We start from the raw sequence: 15798 nt of genomic DNA, 5'->3' as shown, positions 1-15798 counted from the left end.
CTGAGTGATGTACTTATGTAAAAACACATAGTTACAAAGGCACTGTCAATGGCCAAGCTTAAATGCTTTCAAATATACAATTTGCATTATGTTTACGTTCTTCATTCTTCAAGGTAGGAAGTAAATCGTAAGTCAGTCAAACTAATTATAATGTCAGATTTAGAATAATGTTGAGATATTTGTGATTTCGGAAGATATAATGCCATGTATGTGGCATCATAAAGTGCAATAATATCTCAATTTGCAACTTGAGATTTGAGATTTTAGATTAGTGTAAGACTGTGTACCCGTGACTGACATTTTGACTAAAAACAATTTTTAAAATTAAAGCAATTCCTTCTGAACTGTCAGTACTAAATGACACGAAAATTTGAAAGTTATCTTACTATTCTTTACGAATGCTTTACATTTATAATTGAGTTATCATCACAGCTGAATAAAAATACTATCCTGGTTATTATTCCCCGCCGAAGGCAGAAGGATAATGCTTTGGCATTGTCTGTTCGGCTGTGCGTCCGAAATTGAAAATGCGTATAAATCAAAAAGTATTTACGGTAAAATCAATAAGCCTGACATGATAAATTAGCACATGGTCTTTGATCACTCATAGTATTGTCCCACTTGACCTTGTAAAACAGGGTTTCCCCTTGATTTGTTTGGGGAAAAAATGAAAATGCTTATAATTCAAAAAGTATTTTAGATAGAATTACAAATTTTCACATAGTTGTGTATTGTATATTAAAATAAAGATCTTTTGACATGTCGTGTTGCCGTGTTGGCGAAGTGAAAACACGAAAATTCGACACTTTATTTGTCGAGTTTTCATGTCTTCGCGTTTTCGTGTTAGTGGTGCAAAAACACGAAAACACGAAACATTTTACGAGAAAACTCGACGTTTCGAGTGCGCCGCCACCACATATTTATCTGTTGAGTTTGCGCCCTTCATTTGTCGTGCTGCCTTGTTTTCGTGTTTTCGACCTGCTGACACGAAAACACGACAAATACCTAACATGGTTGCAGATATATAGACTTTATCATCAAGAATTGTTTCAGATTTTGTGACAGAGTATCCTTTTTAGTGCTAGCATAATTTAATAGCGAATTCCAAAATTTAATCACTGCCTAACACATTAGTATACCATTAGGCCATTTTCCTACTCTGTGCTATATTCACTTTGCACGTCTTGCACGTGTGTAAATGTTGTGCGCATGTTTTACCCCAGAATCGCCAAAACAAAAACTTGACAAATAAGACGATATGAAACTTCACATTACTATAATAGCACATTAATTCTTTCACACATTTTCAATAATCAATACGTATTTATAATTGCTTTCGTACATACCTGTATCCTGTATCACATGAAAGCAATAACGTTAATTTTCTCTTCTATAAACAATTTCAAACAAATTACAGAAACATATGTTTTAATAACCAAACGAAATAGAACCGCGTGGATAATACTACGAAAGATGTTGGAGAATAAATTTAGCGAGTATTTGCATTTGTTGATCGTTAGATACAAGAGTTAGAACACAGGAACTGTTGTAAAAATTTGCGTTTTCGTAAATAATAATGTTCATGCATAAGTTTGATCTAGGTAACTTCTTTTAATAAAACGTTTTATAATTTTACCAAATACAGTTGGACAATTACCAAGATCTTACGAAGTTTGTAAACCACATCCCCATAAAAACGGGTTTCGAAATACCTTCTCGTGCGAGGCGGCAATTTTGAATTCTTTTGGGTTTTTTTTCACCTAGAAATACGATAATGTTTGGATAATGTTGGATAATACTGTGATAACGAATCCTTTTTTAGTGTTATGTGTAGAAGGCTGGCTGCTATTGAGTCCGTTAGTACAAGGGCACCAACATACCCGGAGTGATTCTGCAAACAGGAAGCAAACATTACTGAATTTTAAAACCAAATCAGAATTATGATAGTAAAATTAAGCAAAATATTTACGCAATTTGTTATAACAAGGCGATACAAAATATTTTATAGGACATCAGTCTGGCCGTTTTGTTGACATGACATTAGCAACACTAGAGGCAGATTCGCGGGAACTTGGTTGTAAGGGTACAAACTGGGGTCCATAAACTGATTATTTAGACTGGGGTTGTTCACCACTGGCTGTGATCCGCTATTTTGCGGGTCGAGGGCTGACTGGACGCCATCTTTGTTGATTTTTGTCATCTGAGTGTTTTCAGTAGATGGTGAGATTACCTCTTTTTTTCTCTTTTTACCCATTATTTACTCACAAATTATCGATCAATCTGAATCACAGATATTTAAAATCCGTTATCTATTTTCTCTTCAATTTATTTCGACCGCTATATTACACGTAAATGCGTAATGGAAAATAATAAGTAAGTAATACAATTACAAATTTCTCGCTAAATATTAGATATCGCGTGTCAGGTATTAAACTATGCCTGTCTTGGAAAGCCTTTCAGATTAAAACCAATACCAGAAGCAACATGTTGTTCTAGATAAATAAACTCTATTTGTCAAGGTAACTCATAATTCACACCCGATAAACGACTGTACTCCCCATCTTCCTGTTGCGACCGATCAAAACTATAATCTGACCGCTAAACGATGGAAAAATCTTTTTTAAAGTGATTAATATGCTTTGCTGGGGTGTATATTTATATTTCATTGGAAGCTGAACAAGATTTGTTTCTTTATATAATGTGTTAGTCGGGTCACAGGTAAAATTATAGCAAAAAACTCGATTGATCACTGATTTTGTCTAGAAATTGCATTGTTGGCGTCAACACTACATATTTTCTTCCGTAAAGAATGATCTACATATAAATTCCACTGTTTCGTGGATAAAGAAACAACGCTAGTTTGGTAAAATTAAGTAAAATCATTGCTAAAACCTTCAATTTCTTTATAACCGTCAATGAAAGTAAATTCGGTGTGATGTCCTGACTGTATGTATGTTTGCTTGCAGTCCTGTAAAATGTTTGCAACTTTCATAATTAAGAGGGCCATGATGGCCCTATATCGCTCAACTGTTATCATTGCACTTGAGGACAAGAAGGTCCTCAGAAAAAATATCTAAGTCCAAAGGACCGTAACAACAAAGGGATGAAATTTAACCAAAAAGAAAAAAAAATCTTACAAGGTACAGATATGTCAAAATACACCTAAAAATTGGAGGTACCATCCATGTTGTACCACAGAAAAGTGGTCTCGGTTTTTCCCTACGGCCAATAAAAAAAAGTTACTAAATATAAGCTATTTAAAGTAACGTAAAAGGAAAGTAATTAAAAAAAATTATTGTAAGTGAACAAAAGAAGGATCTGCCAAATAAATCTGTTGACATAAATGAAATTTCAGATCAGTATCTTCATTAGTTACGGAGATATACCCATTTTAATTTGAAATAAAGGGAGGTAATTTGACATAAAATCAGTCCATAGTTATCTACCCTGATTGGCTCAGTCCAACTAATGACAATAATGAAATTTCAAATAAGTCCTATAAGAACTTACTGAAATAAATCCATTTTGATTACAATCAGGGGAGGTAATCAGATACAAAATAACTCTGAACCTACGCTTGGATCTGATTTGTCATAGAATCCAAGAATTATTGTTGTTGAAGTTATTTTGGAAGTTTGTATCAAATAAAACCATAAATGAAGTCTCTATATGGTTGTGTTGTGTGCAAGTTTGGTTAAAATAAAATCATAAATGAAACCACTATCTGCAGACAAGAAATTGTTGACGGACGAAAGGACGCACGGACAGACTGACGATGGACGAAGGGTGATCACAAAAGCTCACCTTGTCACTATGTGACAGGTGAGCTAAAAAGACTGTATGACTGTTAGCAACTTATTTTTTAAATATCGGCGTTTCCCTTGCTTCTGTAATATTTCTTCATAATTATAACCCACAAACGAAGTTAGAAGGAGGAGGAGTCACCATGCAGTCTGTTTGTCTGGTCAGTTTGTATATGTGTCCTCATACATTTGGTCCTGCAATTACTTGAATACTATTACACCTACCTCTCTCAAACTTCACACACACACACGCACGCACACACACACACATACACACACACGCAATATGTAGTTTAAGCCCGTCCTCTTCTTTTTCTTTTCTCTTTAAAGTCAATGCCACACTTAAGAGCTCAAAGGTAAAACATGGGTCCAATTTTCGTGTCCGTGCCATAATTTCTTTATGCATTAAGGGATTCTAAAATAAATGTTCATCATCATAAGACAATTTGTCGCGCACAAGACACAGTTCCCAAGCTCCAAGGTTAATGTCACATATAAGAGGACAAATTTCAAAATAGAATCGGTTCATTGTTTGTGTCCAGGCCATGTAACGTCTTTATGCACAAAGGGATTCTAAAATAACTTGTTACAAATATTCACCATCATGAGTCGATGTTTAGCGCATATATCATAGGTCTTATCTAACATAGTAAGACTAAAATCGATCGTAGGTCTGTGATATCTGTTTTCTTCGAATATGGATACATTATATAGAAAACATGCTACCTGCGCCCGTAGGCCTACAAATAAAATCTTTAACACATGAAATAGGTGACGTGTTTCGTTACTGGTATCAACATTACTGTTCAGACAAAATTTTGGCCGTACGGTACGATAAGATGTTTGATAAGACTGGCCTCACCTGGTCTCTTGCTCCAAGGTCAAGACCACAGTTACTTGCGGAGAACAGGTTTGTACTGGTACAGAATCCAGGAATACTGGTTAGGTTAACTGCCCGCCGTTACATGACTGAAATACTGTTGAAAAACGGCGTTAAACCCAAAAACAAACAAGACCACAAAATAAAAATAAAGGGTTGATTTTTCGTGTCCGTACCGTAACTTATGTTGCTTGGTCACGCATTCTTATATACAATTGTATATAGCAATCACCGTCTCCACTGGTACTTTTTATTTTTAAAAAATGGTTGCCATTTTGAATTAGTCCAGGACGGCGGAAGCGGGGTATAATTTAGCGGCCCTAGCTGTAGTAAGATAGAAATAGGGTTTATAGGTATGCTTTTTTACGTTTTTTACACATAAAATGGAGAATGCGCATTATTGTAGAGGTTATATACCAGTACAACATTTCCCATACGGTTCTAGTGTAAATTCGCCACAGTTAAGATCCATTTACTATATTTTCTAAAATTGTAACCCATTGAAACTCATATGTCATCGCAAACTACAATTAATAAGCTGTCAAAATATGAAAAGAAAAGGGGTTGTTAGAAGATTTGGCGGACGGACAGACACACAGACAGACGAACGGTGGTAAACCTATAGCCCCCCTCCTGTTACACCTCATCGACTTTTTAAGTCGTCTGCGTGACTTTCATAGGTAACCGACAAGGTAATTTCTTGCGTGACATACTAGGGTATATTTTCGGTTTCTGATTATGTATTTTATGAGAGTATAATTATGTCTGTAAATCAACATGGAATACTTACATGTAAACGATTCTGAAGCATTCAATTACATTATATAATTAGGTAGTCACAGACCCCCCACCCCCACCCAATTGGATTTGTACATGCATATAGCACTAGGGATTCGACATTAAATGACATAATATACATGAAGACTAATCGATAGAGACACTTCGGTACGTATTTTTATTTCATTTACGCCCTTTAAGGACATAAATCGCATACTTAAGTCGCAAAATGGAATATGGACAGTTTCAGTCGCAAAAGAGTTCAGATCAAATATCAAAATTGCCAAGTCGCCATACAGTGAATGTTTTTACCGTCTAGGTAAAAAGTAATTTCTTTCAAAAACTATGCAACGTGATATTTACATTTATCGAGTATGCATGCTTATTTCAGAAAACAACATGGATTATTGGATTGCAAATTAATTTGACATGTTATTTACCAGTTTCGTCGAGTGAATTTCCATGCAATGAGTGTGATCAGTCAGCATTTTGTAAACATTACTGTTATATCACCACATGTACATAATATTTATGTTGAACTTATCGTAAAACTTAAATACACACACCGTGTAATGCAAAATGATTAATTTGAAGACGATTTCTTACATTCGGCCTGCCAGTTGTTTGTTTTGATCGGTCGCAACAGGAAGAGGGGGGAGTACAGTCATCGACAGACATAGGGGCAGTATTCATGACATTTTATTTTAGTACGTTTGGAAACATGATGGGTGCGAGGGCGGCCACGGCTTCGTCTATCTCCCTTTTAGCGTTCATGGGTGTGAGACGAATATGTTATTTTCACTCATAGCTTTATCATGCAACGATATTTCATTCTCCTCTTGTATATGCACAGCTTGTATATTGTTTCTTTATGACATGTCTATACAATAGAATAATTGAAGCGGATTCAGTTAAGACTTTTTGTGTTAAAGCCATTGCCAAGTGCCTCGGTAGCGCTCAACATCACCGATCAATCGTGGTTTCAGTGTCCAATGAAAACCACAGAACCACAAATTGAATATCCAATGAAAACCACAGAACCACAAATTGAATATCCAATAGAAACCAAAGAATTTGAAAAATCTACTTCACTAATGGCGGCGCCCATAGACGGTCGTAGCTGAAGAAAGTAAAAAGTGATTTATTCTTTCATTTTATATATGAGGTAAATATACAATACCTGTAAACACTTTTCTATATGTTTCCGTGTGATAAAGTGTTCGATGTATCTGTTTTTGTTGATAATATCGCTAGAATGGGGGAGTTCGAAGCCGGAGGAAAAAAATTTGGGTAGTTTCCATTTTAGCGGTCCCACTGACTTTGACTATTTATTTTACTCAATTTTTAGGAGGGTTGTGTTTAAATGCTTGTTAAAATAACATAGCTTTGGTATGGGGCCAGTGACGCTAATGGAAAAAGCAAGGGTGTGGGGGCGGCAGCCACCAAAATAACGTAACGTCATGACGTACTTCCGACCAGGGACCGCGTAACTGGAAGTGTCCCTAGACTCGATGCCAGGTCAGGTCACTGTGGTATGTGGGGTGTGTTTTAAAAGGGGTACAACACCTTATGTACCAGTCACTTTATGTACCAGACACTTTATGTACCACCTATATATTATATATATTTTAACATGTTTAGAGAAAACTTATTCTTGGATGTATTTTTATACGGTGTAGAATAATTTTGTATAAATGTACACACCTCGAACATGTACTGTTTTTTAAATATTAAAATTGATACAGGATAAAGTTTGCAGTAAACAAGTTGTCACTCAACAATGGGCACAAGTCGATATTTTAGTAAGTTAATAACCTTTCAGATTTCTCTGATTTATATAATTATTTCAGGAACCATGCCTGGCCCTATTCACCCGAAGTTTCGGCGAGAAGGTGGAGCACTAGCTTTGACAGACACTGAGGAGGGACGTAGGATTGGTAGGCAGCGAGAGCAATGGTGTCCACCAAGTATGACACAGCAGATAGAGAAGGATGCACGTGAGAGAGTGATTGCTAGACAGGGGGATGTGACTGACCAGAAGGATGTTCTTGGTATGTTAGTTGATAACTATGTTCTCATTCAGTTTTCCTGAGAATTTGGTTTAATCTGTGATGGATACCTACCCAGTGTAAAATAGATTATCTCCCTTAAGTTCTGTTGGTCAGATACTAAGAAAGAGTATAAACAGAATAATCTCCCCTATTTTTTACCACCATTTACAGCCAGACTGGAAAACATTAAAGAAGTTAATTCATATTTAATATATATTACTTGTATATATACATATAGTTCGAGATTAAATGCCTTAAGCTGAAAACTGGTCTAACAGCAGGTGTTTATTCTTTATTTGTTTATTCTTTGAAAATTATAATTTGTATCTCAAGTTACCTGAACTTGAAATCAAGTCTTTGATATTCTGTTGAGATTCAGGTTTTAGGTTAAAGTTTATTTAAGAAATAATTTATAGCAAAACAGTGCTTTATCACTCTTTATACACGATGGGCGGTTATACGTCGGGCGTAATAATTTCATGAGGGCGCAGCCCAAGTGAAATGATTTAGGACGACTTATAACCGCTCGAGTGTATAAATAGAGAATATTAGGTTACTGTCTTTCTTCTAACTTAAGTTTATCCACTGAGTTGGAGAAAGGTTTATCCACCCGAGGCTTGCCAAGGGGAATGAAAATTTTGGAGACGAGTACAGAGTAATGAAAGCAATGACAGAGTATATGAAAGCTGTCTGGCCGCCTGACATGTCTGGTAAAAATTCAAGGCGGTCTGTCTTGTAAAGATGTTTGAAATTTTACATCGAATAAAGAAGGGAATATTTATTCGGTCTCCTAAAGCGTGAAATTCTTTTAAAATGACTATGACCTATAATTGTGTCGGTGCGACGCTAAACACAACAGAATAAATAAAGTCAAAATGACTACAATAACCATATTACATGTACATTAAAACCAACATTATTCCAGGAGAGTATGTTATGCAGTTCGGGAAGTACCGAGGACAGAATTTTAGATGGGCTTTGGAGAATGTTCCAGGATATGTTGGCTGGATTGTGAATCAGATAATCAAGGACGAAGGGAAAGAAGACACATCCAGCCAACACCAGAAAAACAACAAAGCGGCTTTGAAGGTAATTTTAGTCCTGAAAGTAAGGCATTAAGTTTGTCTCGGTTAATGATCTGGATCACATGTGGTGCCAAACTGACCTAGAAAACCCCTTGACAAAGATATGGATTCCATACATATCTAGAGCAAGCCATCTTGAAATATATCATTTGTCATAGAATAAGGTATGGTTGTTTTTCTTTCCTTTGACAGATTTACACACATTTATATATTTAATGGAAAATGTTGCCATTTTGTCGTCAGTATAATGTAACTTTAGCACGGCTATTAGGGAATAAGAAAAGCTATCCCTGTCACCTGGCCTGGTTTAAGATCTTGGTTACTTATTAAAAACATTTAACCTGGCAAATATCTCTAACACAATAAAAGCTTTTCACTTGAAACCTTGCATATGTCTTTGGTGGTCATTACTAGAGGTCAGTAACCAAGATCTGTAACTTTTGCATGGATAATCTCCCCCTTATGTACTTAGAATTTTTTGGTTTAACTTTTTGAAAACTTAAACCTGGCAAATATCTTAAAAACTATCAAAGTTTTTCACTTGAAACCTTGCATATGTATTATGTGTCATCACTGGAGGTCAGTGACCAAGAACTGTAACTCTTGCTTGGATTATCCCTTTTGTACATCGAAAATTTGGGTTAAAGTTTTTGAAAGATAAATTTAACCTGGCAAAAATCTCAAACACTAACCTTCGAACACGAATGTAATGTAAACTGTTTTCAGAAAGTTAATTGAAAAGGAAAAAAGTAATTTAACATTTTCTGATATGCTTCCAGAATTACGTCCTGATGTTTGAAGAGGGGAAGCGAATTGTTGAAGCGAAAGCCAGTGAACCACGGAAACGTATAGCTTGGAAGTCACTTCTTGTTGGTCAGCCACTATCCCCAGAACCAATACGGAAGAAATACAAAATGCTGACTTCTCCACCAAAGTTTACACCAAGTAAGTACTATTTGTAACATGTTAACCTTATATGTATAGTATGACTCGCTTAATGGCAGAGTAAGAGGTTGTTAAGAGGTATTGTAAGCGTTTGTCCATATGTATGGTATGGTGTCTAATACATTGTTTGTCATACATGTATATCATTCAGATTGCCCCATGAACACTAGAGTTAGCACAGTGCTATGTGGTAGTCATGATTTAGAGTCCTGTGAATTGTTATACGTTTTGGACTCCTAGTGCTTAAAACACAATTTCTATTGTAAGTCTGAATCCCTGATGGCATTACTTGACCATTATAAAACAATTCCTATCATTATCATGAACGAGTATTATTAGAGATGTAAATTTTAAGGCAATAGAAATTCCTGATAAAGCCAATTATTATCCCCCCGCCAAAGGCGAAGGGGATATTAGAAATGCTCTCCGTCCGCAACGACCTTTGTCCGGAGCATAACTCCAAAAGTACTGGAGGGATTTTCTTCAAACTTCATACACTGATAGAACACACTGGGAGGAAGTGCAGTGTGCAAGAACAATAACTCTTCCTTGCCTATTTTTTAAGTTATTCCCCTTTATCATATTTTCTTAAAAAAATTTTGTCCGGAGCATATCTTCTTCATGCATGGAGGGATTTTGATATATCTTGGCACAAATGTTCACCACCACAAGGCGGAGTGTCATGCGCAAGAACCAGGTCCCTAGGTCTAAGGTCAAGGTCACACTTAGACGTCAAAGGATACAAGAATGAAAACCTTGTCCGGAGCATTTCTTCTTCATGCATAGAGGGATTTTGATATAACTTGGCACAAATGTTCACCACCACGAGACGGAGTGTCATGCGCAAGATCCAGGTCCCTAGGTCTAAGGTCAAGGTCACACTTGGAGGCCAAAGGTCAGGTACAAGAATGACTTTGTCCGAAGCATTTTTTCTTCATGCATGGAGGGATTTTGATGTAACTTGGCACAATTATACACCATCATGAGACGAAGTGTCATGCGCAGTTCCCTTCTTTAGAATTACTTCCCTTTGTTGTTACTTTAAATAGCTTTTACTTATTAAATAAACTTATAATGAAGTGCATACACAAAGTCCTGCAAGAATGAAACTGCAAGAGAGTTTTTAAAAGCCACGGCAGTGTACTTAAAGCCCCAGTTCCACATGCAATTGTAGATTGTGACCATAGTACGCAGTTCTGACTTCCATACAGTGCAGTTTGAATAATAAAATCTGAACTTTTACAGACATAACTTACATTAATGTATATAAAATCATTGTGTTCCTTGAGTAATTGCTTAATATGTGTCCACTACATGTAAAAGGTAACTTTTGAAAGGCTCAGTGACGACACTTGCCCCTGCACCCAGTCAGACCACACATGCGCAGTTCCCTTCTTTAGAATTACTTCCCTTTGTTGTTACTTTAAATAGCTTTTACTTATTAAATAAACTTATAATGAAGTGCATACACAAAGTCCTGCAAGAATGAAACTGCAAGAGAGTTTTTAAAAGCCACGGCAGCCAGTGTACTTAAAGCCCCAGTACCACATGCAATTGTAGATTGTGACCATAGTACGCAGTTCTGACTTCCATACAGTGCAGTTTGAATAATAAAATCTGAACTTTTACAGACATAACTTACCTTAATGTATATAAAATCATTGTGTTCCTTGAGTAATTGCTTAATATGTGTCCACTACATGTAAAAGGTAACTTTTGAAAGGCTCAGTGACGACACTTGCCCCTGCACCCAGTCAGACCACACATGCCTCTGCCACTTTACCTCTAGAACAAACAGGTAAACATCTTGAAGCATGATATTTAGCTTCAGTTATTTCTGTTTTTCATCCTAAAAAAATATTATATTTCCTCCACCTGGACAGCATAAACTGAGATAAATGTTGAATCCTTGAAGGAAGAAAGAACTTTTCCAGGCAGTTATTCTTCCCCCCCCCCCCCCATCAGTGCTTGAATATTGAAGGAAGTTACCAGTAAGTTATGTCCCAACTAATCAGTACTGACTTAATGAAGGAAGTTATCGGTCAGTTTTCACCTGTCTGATCAGTACTATACTATGAAAGGAAGTTATCACTCAGTACTTTTCCCGTCTGATCAGTACTTGACTGTTAAAGGAAGTTATCACTCAGTACTTTTCCTGTATGATGAGTATTTGCCTGTTGAAGTAGGTTATCAGTCAGTTTTTGCCTGTCTGACCAGTACTTGACTAATAAAAGGAAGTAATCAGTCAGTTTTCACCCGTCTGACCAGTACTTGACTAATAAAAGGAAGTAATCAGTCAGTTTTCTCATGTCTGATCAGTACTTGACTGTTGAAGGAAGTTATCTTTCAGTATTTTTCCTGTCTGAGCAGTACTTGACTGATAAAAGGAAGTTTTCAGTAAGTTTTTACCTGTTTTCATTCATTTTTTTACTGCAGATTTTAATTCTTTTCATTATTAAGAAGTACCTCATTTTTTCCAGGAAATGAATCGATTGAGCCATTGCCTGAGTTGTTACCTGTCACTTCATCAGAACTTGCAGCATCATCTTCAGGAGACTCAGGTATTTTAATATACATGTATATGAACAAATCTAACACTTGTTTTATTACAGAATTACTGATGATAGCGACAACATTGAATAGTTGATGTATCCGGGAACAGACTCACAAATTCAATGTTTCAAACTGTTCTGTGAAACCAAAGAATAGTAATGACCGTCTCAAACTTGGGTTGAGAGGTGTTTTGTAATCACTTTGTCTGTCTATCCTTTTATTCATCTGTTCTTTTGTCCATCTCACCTTTTTTTGTAACCCCAACTCCTCATTCATTTTTTGACGGATTTGATTCAAATTTTCAGCAATGACTGCCACTTATGCCTAGTTGTGCATGAACAAAAATAGATTTTCTTTGAACAGCTGTTCCAGAGTTATGGGTCTTTTTTTCTTTTTGCGATATTCACATAGTGCAAAATATTGTGACCTCCTTATTAATTATTTAATGGAATTAAATCAGATGTTCAGCAATGACTACAATTGATCCCTAGATGTGCAGCAACCAAAAAAATATGGAATTGCTTCAGCTGTTCAAGAGTTTTATCTTTTATTACCTCCTCATTAATTATTTGACTGAATTAATTGAAAATTTCAACAATGACTACTACTGATGCCTAGTTTTGCAGGAGCAAAAAAAATTGATGTGTTAAACCTGGCATTCAGAGTTGTTCATGAATTTCAGATAAAAGGTTTATCATCTGCAAGATTCATTTAGGTTGGCATTAATCACTATTGTGATATTTCTAGTTTTCTGTTTGACTGTTAGCTCTACTTTCGATGAAAGTCGTACTATTATTGATCCGCTTTAAAATCACTATAAAAGTGTACAGCAGGCGAAACAATCCCCAATACCCATTAATTGCATTTTGACAGAATTATGCCCCTTTTTGACTAAGTCAAATGTCTTAGAAAGTATTTTAAAATCTTGGTAAATACTAGGTTATACTATCAAGCACATAGAATAGTCGGGCACGCTGTCCTATTGACAGCTCATGTAGGTCTGTGTGAGAGTTTGTCTGTCTGTCACTTAACTTTAAAATTCAGAATGCTTTCAATTTGCAATCGTCAAACTTATATGCAGGTTCCGCATGAAGCCCTTTAAAATCAGTTCATTTTCAGGTCAAAGGTCAATGACATTCTAAGATGGCAACATCAGTTTTAACTATTCCTTCAGTATTTAAACACTTTCAACCACTGTCATCAAGAGGGGGTATCATGTTCTGTTGAATACATCTTGTTATTATCAACATCTACTTGAGTGGAAAACTCATTAATTTTGTTACTTCTTTTTTTAGACAGAGATTATGTGCATTTTATACATGGTTTAAAAATAAAGTATTTGTGTTTCTGACATCTCAGTGGTTTTCATCCTATCATTGAGCCAAACATCCTTACGGCATCAAATCACTGAACAGTAGGATTTGTGACCTTACAAATAGCTACTGAATTTTTATTGGAAGTGTGTGAAAAGTTTAGGAAATCAAATAAAATCATAGTCTGTGCATGAACATAGAATTATCACACTCATTGTTACATATATTAAAGATTCTTAAAATTAATTACACTTATTGTCTTATTTATTTTGTTAATTTTGACCTTTTAAGGATATATTCTTTTAAATTATTTCAGAGCCATTACTGTATGAAGGGTGGAAGACAACTTTGCCATCCGTCGATCAAGACTGGATTTCCAAGGCTTTCTTCAGCCGCAATGCCAGGAATAAGGTAGAATTCAGGATGGAGAAAGTCACCCAGCTTTGGTTTGAACCACCACAACCAAGTTTACACACCACTGCCAGGACCCGCATCCAGAGATACTTCGCACATCGTCTCTTCCTCTGGATGCCAGTGAACATCTGGGGTGTAATACTTCATTGCCCCCACAAGGATTCAGAGACAAACTTTTTGTGTAATGGGGTTCTGACCAGATCTGGGATGCACCAGAAGACGCTAACATGTGATAAAAAGAATATTACATTTGTGACTTTCCACATTGAATTTATTAAACGAGTTCAATAAAATTGATAAAATGCTCGGCAGAGCCTCGCATTTTATTATTTTATTCAACTCGTTTAATAAATTCAATATGAAAAGACACTCATGTAAATATCCTCTATATATATAAGAAAATGTTTCATGGTGAAAATGAAAATACGATATCTGTTTTGTAGGCATAATGGAAAAATCTCTTCGATTAGTGATGAAACTTAATACTTTAACGAGTGTGCAGCATGAATGAAAATATTAAATTTTACCACTATGAGATGAGATATATATCCACTGAAAATCTGTTAAATGCACTTTTTGGCATTGGTTTATATAAGATTTAAAAATTGTGGGAAACATCGCTTGAAAGCATTACAGAAATGATGTCATTTTAACGACATAATTATGCGCTAGACACTATATGTGCTTTTAAATACGACTGAGTAAATAGGAAAAGCGTGTACTAAAAGTGTTAGAATGTCATGTAATGCAACACTGATTGTGTTTGCTGTTTGTACATATTTATGTTGTTCAACTTGTTGCCTATTGGAACTTTGTCCATTCCTTCCAGGTGTCAGGGGCAGTTGGGAAGCTGGACAATGTTAATTGTTCCTGTTGCTGGGACAATATATTGATTTATTTTCTTTTATTTGAATGTTCATTGTGGGCTCTCCTTTGGTTAATCATACCCTCATACATTTTAGTCACTGTCAAAATATAATTTTTGCAGGAAATTTTGAAATTACGTATTTTCCATTGGCATCGTTACCATTGTAAATTCAGATTTGAAAGGTTAGGACTTTGAAAATCATGGGTTAAACCATGCGTTTTAGCCAGAAACAAGAAAGGTAATGCTACTGTACTTTCCACTTTTTCAGCTCTCAGCAATTTAAAAACAACCTTTTCTGGGACTTTTTCATTGAAACCTGTATCATTATTTTGGAAATTATAAGAAAGTCAGTTGTGATGTCAAAACTTTTTACCATAAACCAAAACGGTAATTGCACACTTTCGATTTTGTCCGCAAGTTTTTTTTAAAAATCTTTAACATCTTCTCTATTAAAGTGAGTTGGATTATTAGAATATTAGTTAACTGTATGAAAAATGTAAATTCTTTAGGCTACTCTATGAAATATATATTTTCTTAAACTCGCTTAATATTTTCAATTTTATCAGACAGTAACTTGATATGGGTTGAAATGTAATTGTATTTATTTGATCTACAGAGTTATATTTAGTTCTGGTTAATGTACAGCTATTTTTGTTATATAGGGTTAACACTCATGTTTTTGTTATAATGTCTGCAGAGTCCAGAGTGCTGGTTGGTGTCCAAGCCTGCAGAGCAAAGTTTCCAACTTGACCTGAGGGAATTTTCAGGTGTTATGAAAACCAATGTAAATTGTTGTGTTTTGGAATATCGTCCTTTCTTTCCTGGTATCGGGAAATATATTGATTCCTTTTCTTTCATACATATGTGTACATAAGATATGTGTTTTGACATGTAATTGTAACCGTACTGTTTTTTAATGTTGAAATGTACAGCGATTTTTCTTATGTAGGGTTAACACTCATTTTTTTTCTTATAATGTCTGCCAAATCCAGAGGGCTGGTTGGTGCAAGAACACACACAGCAAAGTTTCAAACATAACCTTAGGGCTTTTGCGGATGCAACATACTTTATTGCTTTTTGCTTTGTTTCAACATGTCTATTTTTCTGTA

The 15798-nt window shown here is 35.6% G+C and overlaps 1 protein-coding gene across 1 annotated transcript; it reads left to right on the top strand.

Annotated features, from left to right (window-relative positions):
- The first annotated feature begins 7315 nt into the window (after positions 1-7315).
- On the top strand, positions 7316-14747 carry LOC123543859 (uncharacterized). Its single transcript, XM_053544471.1, has 6 exons — positions 7316-7511; positions 8437-8600; positions 9376-9541; positions 11265-11339; positions 12022-12102; positions 13724-14747. Exons 1-6 carry the CDS (start codon positions 7316-7318, stop codon positions 14110-14112), a joined length of 1071 nt encoding a protein of 356 aa, XP_053400446.1. The 3' UTR covers positions 14113-14747.
- Positions 14748-15798: the final 1051 nt, after the last annotated feature.

Source organism: Mercenaria mercenaria, chromosome 5 (assembly GCF_021730395.1).
Source record: "Mercenaria mercenaria strain notata chromosome 5, MADL_Memer_1, whole genome shotgun sequence".
Classification (NCBI taxonomy): Eukaryota; Metazoa; Mollusca; class Bivalvia; order Venerida; family Veneridae; genus Mercenaria; species Mercenaria mercenaria.
The sequence above is the reverse complement of the archived record's forward strand: the minus strand, read 5'-3'. Positions and strand labels throughout refer to the sequence as shown.